Below are 7,500 nucleotides of genomic sequence, written 5' to 3'. Positions count from 1 at the left end.
AATAATAATAATAATAATAATAATAATAATAACATTTATTTCTTATTTACCAGATGCTGCCTTGATTATACCCTATGATTTATTTCTTGTTCCTCAGATGCTGCGCTTAGCTGTTATCGTAGCGGTCATGACAGCCGTGGCTGCGGGACCGATGAAATTGTACGAAAAATCCGATAACCAAAAATTCCAGCAAGGTATGGGCCCCATTTCTCCAGTTAATTTTGCAACTAGGTTCTTTGCTATTTATGAAAAACACTGAATTTACTATATAGCATGCCGTTAGTATTAACAGATAAATTTACCGATGATGGATGATCGTTTTAATTTCTTAAATTTCAAATTATGTAAATCGCATTTTCATAAAAAACGTGTTAAGCAAATATGTGGTACTTTATCATAATCTATATACTTACATAAGAGTACGAATAAAGAAGAAATAAACAAGAACACTTTGCGTACCATAATAACTCTATTGCTTTACCTATTCTTCAGGTATTTTAAATACAAACTTAGCTGAAGTAGTAGTTACTTAGACTTTAGACTCTGTAACGGCTCCTCTTGCTATACTTAAATTCTCATAAATAGAAATTTATCTGCATTATGCCCATCTAAGGAGAGAAGCCTGACGCGTTATAACTATATTTATAGTACGAACCTTCCTTCTTTTGTATTTTACAGTCCTTGTTCCTGTCTCATCCACTGTCATCCCCCTGGATGATCTGCCCGTGTACAAGGTCGGCGCTGGAATAGGCATCCATGTTGTCACCCAGGCACCAGGAATATCCAAACCGGACGAGCCTACTAAATTGATCACGAGTGAGTAGACCAACCCATTCTTAAGTAAATCATTGCAATTATTTAATTCATATTTGATTATATTCTTTATCACGAGTTTCAATTAGTTTAGAACAACATGAAACTTGTTAGTTTCTTAAGCATGGATTTATCTAAATGTACAATAACTTGTAGGTATGAATCTTTCCTCTTCCAAAAGACACGAAATCATTATACTTAGAAATGGGGTTTAGGAATTAGGGCTGCATACCTCGGTGCTAGGGCCTGTGTAGCCACTGAGCACTCTCTCTCTCTCTCTCTCTCTCTCTCTCTCTCTCTCTCTCTGATTAATTTTGTGAATTCTGTCAGACAACTACAGATCATTTTGCACCTTAAAATACTTCTTAATGACGACATGGAGAGAGAGAGAGAGAGAGAGAGAGAGAGAGAGAGAGAGAGTCCAAAAGGAACGCTGCAATGACCCTGGTGGTAGCGTCCTTACCTGGTGATCGTCAGACTGGGGTTTGAATCCCACTCAAACTCGTTAGTTTCCTTTTGTCGCTGCAACCTCACCGTCCTTGTGAGTTAAGGATGGGGGTTTTGGGGGGAGCATATAGGTCTATCTGCTGAGTCATCAGCAGCCACTGCCTGACCCTCCTTGGTCTTAGCTTAGGCGGAGAAGGGGCTTGGTTGCTGATCATATGTACTATGGTCAGTCTTTAGGGCATTGTCCTACTTGATAGGGCAATGCCACTGTCCCGTGCCTCTGCCATTCATGAGTTGCCGCCTTTAAACCTACAGTACACCAAATGAAGTTACGTAGTCCATTGAAGGCATTAACCCCTTACGGAGATACAGAGATTATTATTATTATTATTATTATTATTATTATTATTATTATTATTATTATTATTATTATTATTATTATTAACACTTGCTAAGCTACAACCGTAACTACCCTAGTTGGAAAAGCAGGGTGGAATAAGCCCAAGGGCTTCAAAAGGGAAAATGGCCCAGTGAGGAAAGGAAATAGGGAAACAGATGTAATAACGTGCCCGAGTGTACCCTCAAGCAAGATAAAAATAGTATTGTTAGCAAAAGCAGTTTAGAAGGAATCGTACTACGAAAGTATTTGATACATATAACAATCTATAATTCTTAAGGCAAAGAGAAATATGGTGTAATGAGAGTAACGTAATGATAGTATTGAATATATGATGATGGTAGCCTACCAGCATCAGGAGCACTGTTAAGATACCTTACTAATTGTAGTAATGGTGTAAAGATATTAGCCAACTGCTTTTACCAGTAGTAGTCAACAAAGCCACTCCAACACCTAAAAACATAACGGACACTCACACGTCTCGAACGGTCGGCCTAATCACGCCAGGACTCTTCGCTGCTAGGAGGAAGGACGCTTGTGACTGGTACAAGGTGTATACTTTTACCTCTTAACTTCCAAAGCCTGTGTAATAAGTGTGGCAACATTTTTAGTTGGTGTTTCTAACTTCCTTGATTCTATGTCATTGCTTCTAAAGTTTTTTTCCTCACTGGGCTATTTTCCTTGTTGGGGTCCCTGGGCTTATAGCATCCTGCTTTTCCAACTAGGGTTGTAGCTTAGCAAGTAATAATAATAATGATGATAATAATAATAATAATAATAATAATAATAATAATAATAATAATAATAATAACAGCTAGGCGGATGCTCTATTGTATCATCTGCCTAACTACATAACACACAAAGCTTATTCTTTTCACTGCTGTTTCTATAACCTTCTTCTATTTGTGATGATAGTAGTAGTAGTAGTAGTAGTAGTAGTAATGTCATTCATCTTTTCAGTTCACTCAATCAAGAGGGACAAGAGCAAGAAGAAGGCCGGGGGAGATGCCCTCATTGAAGAGGTCACGCAGGAAGAATACAAAAAACTCGCCAAGCAGTAAGCTGACGTTGGACCTTCCCCCATCTCTCGTAGTTCGATCGTTGACTGAAATTGGATGAAGTCTTTGACGTGTTGAAGTCATTCCGGGAGCCTCCTGTATTTCATTATTATTATAATTGTTATTATTATTATAATTGTTATTATTTGAAGGTTGGAATTTAAAATTGATTGCAGAATTTCTCTTCGCAACAGTCTTCTTATTATTATTTTTTTTATTTGTGTATGGAAGTAACAGCTTCTTATGCATGTTATATCATTCTTTCTCTAGGTCAGTTTCTTAATCAAAATAATAAGTCATGAAACTTCTTAACTAAAGATTGATGCAGTTACCAGCTGTGAGCTGCATTGTTTTAGGTGTTATTTTTTTATTGATTAAAGTTATTTTTTTTTTTTTTTGTAAAAGCGAAGTGTGAAAATTGCTTCACTCGTTAAGCAACTTATAGACGATGTACATTATAAATAGATACATTAATATATGTTGTATTTCGTCATGCAAATTTTTTTTTTTAAAGAATATGGGCCCGTGCTGACATAAGCCCTTCAATAAACAGTATATGTAGATATTTTTTAAAAATGAAACCATTGTTAGCATGTTGTCCCAGAAGAAATATCCATGTTAGCATGTTGTCCCAGAAGAAATATCCATGTTAGCATGTTGTCCCAGAAGAAATATCCATGTTAGCAACGTATAAAATATATTGTCATACAATATAAAGGATAATTAGACCAGTGCTTGAAGGCTGCCAGGTTAATCATATATTCTTTTTTAGATTATTGATGTAATATGGTAAATTAGCGCATATAGCATCAAGTCTCGCAGGAGGATCACATCTCCCAAATTTCATTTAGTAGGGAAATAGGTGCTGGGAAGCAAAACTAACAACTTAGATTAACCTGTGGGTATTCATCAAAGAGTTTCCTCACTGGCGAACTATAAAAAGTTTAGTCATCGTAAGGGAACTTGTATTTTTCTTCCAGGTGGCCTCTGGAAGGTTTGGTCACTAGACCTGGGCTTGTGAGTTCCTTACTAGCAACTAATTAAAGAAAAACTTTTCTCTAAAACAGGAATTGAGTTTCTATCCTACGTCTTCCAGAAGATTTGAGTTATTGGAGGCGAGCACGAAATTTTTGAGTTTCCACGTCTTCCAGATTTGAGTTATTGGAGGCGAGCATGAAATTTTTGAGTTTACGTTTTCCAGAAGATTTGAGTTATTAGGGGCGAGCATGAAATTTTTAAGTTTCTACGTGTTCCAGAAGATTGGAGTTATTGGAGGCGAGCATGAAATTTTTGAGTTTTTACGTCTTCCAGAAGCTTTTAATTTGGAGGCGAGCATGAAATTATTGAGTTTCTATGTCTTCCAGAAGATCTGAGTTATTGGAGGCGAGCACGAAATTTTTGTGTTTCTACGTCTTCCAAAAGATTTGAGTTATTGAAGGCGAGCACGAAATTTTTGAGTTTCTACGTCTTCCAGAAGAATTGAGTTATTGGAGGCGAGCATGAAATTTTTTGAGTTTCTACGGTTTCCAGAAGAATTGAGTTATTGGAGGCGAGCATGAAATTTTTGAGTTTCTACGTTTTCCAGAAGATTTGAGTTATTGGAGGCGAGCACGAAATTTTTGAGTTTCTACGTCTTCCAGAAGATTTGCGTTATTGAAGGCGAGCACGAAATTTTTGAGTTTCTACGTTTTCCAGAAGATTTGAGTTATTGGAGGCGAGCATGAAATTTTTTGAGTTTCTACGTTTTCCAGAAGCTTTTAATTTGGAGGCGAGCATGAAATTTTTGAGTTTCTACGTCTTCCAGAAGATTTGAGTTATTGGATGCGAGCACGAAATTTTTGAGTTTCTACGTCTTCCAGAAGATTTGAGTTATTGGAGGCGAGCACGAAATTTTTGAGTTTCTACGTCTTCCAGAAGATTTGAGTTATTGGAGGCGAGCACGAAATTTTTGAGTTTCTACGTCTTCCAGAAGATTTGAGTTATTGGAGGCGAGCACGAAATTTTTGAGTTTCTACGTCTTCCAGAAGATTTGGAGTTATTGGAGGCGAGCACGAAATTTTTGAGTTTCTACGTCTTCCAGAAGATTTGAGTTATTGGATACGAGCGCGAAATTTTTTAGTTTCTACGTTTTCCAGAAGATTTGAATTTGGAGGCGAGCATGAAATTTTTGAGTTTCTACGTCTTCCAGAAGATTTGAGGTATTGGAGGCGAGCATGAAATTTTTCTTAGATGGAATACAGGAGGTTTGGTCATTGAAAAGGGACCTAGTTATCTTCTATGCTCCTTCAGAAGGATGTGGTCACTGTAAGGGAACTTGTGCATATTTTTTTTCTTCCAAAAATTATCTGATGGGGACCAAACATTTCTCCTAGATGGGCACCAGTAGTTTTATTAGAAAAAGAACAATCTGCTAGCTACAATTAAGTTGACTTCTTTAAGATCTGGTCTCTAGAAAGAAAATTGAAGTTCTTTCTCATAATTTTTTTAGTCCTTATACATAACTTTGACCTCATTCAGTAGTTTTCAGTATTTTTGCCAACGAAAATGTATTTCATGCTTGGTTTCAAATGACCTCTGATTTTCCTGAAAAATTAGCTTTCATTTTACAACTAATCTTACAATAATTTTTAATGGAAAAATAACATTTGTTCCATCCAATCGACTTTGAAGGAATTTTTATCTTCGATCTCTTTTTTTTTATTAGAGAAAAGTATATCCTGAATTAGCAGCTGTAAAATGTTAAAACTATTAACATGTGGGGATTGTATATAATCGAAGGTGAAAGAACGGAGCAAAATTGTGACTTTTTTTTTTTTTATCTCTTAAAACAGCTGTGGCCAACTGGCCATCATCTGCCACAAACTTCTTTTTGTACGAAGTCTAACTCTGAGCTTTATTGTTTTGTGCCATGGTATGATGAATTATGTACATTTTATAGAGATTATCTGACTCGAATAAATTATAACCAATCAAACCCCTTTTTATCACCATCAGTTATAGATATAAGTGAATGGAACATTTGCGGAATGAACCTAGAAGCATAAATAATGAATCTCTCTCTCTCTCTCTCTCTCTCTCTCTCTCTCTCTCTCTCCTGAAACATACAAGTCGAGTCTTTACCTTCTCAAGTAATCAAATATTCTAATTACAATGGATTTCCGGTGCCGGTTTAGTATGTGGCCTACCTTTCGAATGTGGCCTACGAAATTCTATCTGTTTTATTAAGTAGCCTAACCTAACCTAACCTTACCTGACCTAACCTTACCTTACCTTACCTAACCTAACCTAACAAGCCAGGTAGGCCACATACTAAACAAGAATATAAAAGGTAGGCCACATACTAAACAAGAATATAAAAGGTAGGCCTCATACTAAACAAGAATATAAAAGGTAGGCCACCTACTAAACAAGAATAAAAAAAGGTAGGCCACATACTAAACAAGAATATAAAAGGTAGGCCACATACTAAACAAGAATATAAAAGGTAGGCCACATACTAAACCGGCAACGGATTTCCTCGCGTCCTCGTCTCTTGCCCATATCGATAGCATTCTATAAAACCACTCTGTTATAGTACATACTTTCTAGAAGTCCTAGAGCTTTCTATAAGTCCTAGGCCTTTCTATAAGTCCTGGGCCTTTCTATAAGTCCTAAACCTTTCTATAAATCCTGGGCCTTTCTATAAGTCCTTGGCCTTTCTATAAGTGTTAGGCCTTTCTATAAGTCCAAGGCCTTTCTATAAGTCCTGGGCCTTTCTATAAGTCCTATACACCTTTCTATAAGTCATAGGCCTTTCAATAAGTCCTAGGCCTTTCTATAAATCCTTGGCCTTTCTATAAGTCCTGGGCCTTTCTGTAAGTACTAGACCTTTTTATAAGTCCTGGGCCTTTCTATAAGTACTACACACCTTTCTATAAGTCATAGGCCTTTCAATAAGTCCTAGGCCTTTCTATAAGTCCTAGACCTTTCTATAAGTCCTAGACCTTTCTATAAGTCCTAGGCCTTTCTATAAATTATAGGCCTTTCTATAAGTCCTAGACCTTTCTATAAATCCTATGCATTTCTATAAGTCCCAGGCCTTTCTATAAGTCTTAGACCTTTCTGTAAGTCCTAGGCCTTTCTACAAGTCCTAGACCTTTCTATAAGTCTTAGGCCTTTCTATAACTCCTAGGCCTTTCTATAAGTCCTAGGCCTCTCTTTAAGTCTCAGGCCTTTCTATAAGTCCCAGGCCTTTCTATAAGTCTTAGGCCTTTCTATAAGTCCAAGGCCTTTCTATAAGTCTTAGGCCTTTCTGTAAGTCCTAGGTCTTTCTATAAGTCTTAGGCCTTTCTATTAGTCCTAGACCTTTCTGTAATTCCTAGGCCTTTCTATAATTCCTAGGCTTTTCTATAAATTATAGGCCTTTCTATAAGTTCTAGACCTTTCTGTAAATCCTATGCATTTCTATAAGTCCCAGGCTTTTCTATAAGTCTCAGGCCTTTCTATAAGTCCTAGGCCTTTCTGTAAATCCAAGGCCTTTCTATAAGTCCTAGGCCTTTCTATAAGTCTCAGGCCTTTCTATAAGTCCTAAATCTTGTACAATCACACAGCTTAAGCGTAAGAAAATGTGGTAAAATATTGCGGAAGTTTTCTTCTTAATGGGGTAATTTTTCATTCACCAGAATTAGCATGTGTAATCCACAGACACCTTTTCAGACCCAGGTTCACGGGGTTGGTGGAGGGTGGGGGAAGGGGGGGGGGGGTTTGGGGGGAAGATAATGCAGGAAGGGTAAGGGACGATTGAAG

General features: G+C 37.1%; 1 protein-coding gene across 1 annotated transcript; it reads left to right on the top strand.

Annotated features, from left to right (window-relative positions):
• The first annotated feature begins 88 nt into the window (after positions 1 to 88).
• Positions 89 to 3,282, top strand: LOC137656692 (uncharacterized). Its single transcript, XM_068390892.1, has 3 exons — positions 89 to 194; positions 679 to 816; positions 2,618 to 3,282. Exons 1-3 carry the CDS (start codon positions 98 to 100, stop codon positions 2,716 to 2,718), a joined length of 336 nt encoding a protein of 111 aa, XP_068246993.1. The 5' UTR covers positions 89 to 97; the 3' UTR covers positions 2,719 to 3,282.
• Positions 3,283 to 7,500: the final 4,218 nt, after the last annotated feature.

This window comes from Palaemon carinicauda, chromosome 17 (assembly GCF_036898095.1).
Source record: "Palaemon carinicauda isolate YSFRI2023 chromosome 17, ASM3689809v2, whole genome shotgun sequence".
NCBI classification, from domain to species: domain Eukaryota; kingdom Metazoa; phylum Arthropoda; class Malacostraca; order Decapoda; family Palaemonidae; genus Palaemon; species Palaemon carinicauda.
Note: the sequence above shows the minus strand (reverse complement) of the source record. Positions and strands in the feature narration are given on the sequence as shown.

Excerpts from the sequence above, each read along its gene's own strand:
- LOC137656692 (XM_068390892.1), top strand. The coding sequence starts at position 98 with ATGCTGCGCTTAGCTGTTATCGTAGCGGTCATGACAGCCGTGGCTGCG. Across the intron at positions 195-678 it reads TAACCAAAAATTCCAGCAAG|TCCTTGTTCCTGTCTCATCC; the intron begins GTATGGGCCCCA and ends TGTATTTTACAG. Across the intron at positions 817-2,617 it reads GCCTACTAAATTGATCACGA|TTCACTCAATCAAGAGGGAC; the intron begins GTGAGTAGACCA and ends TCATCTTTTCAG.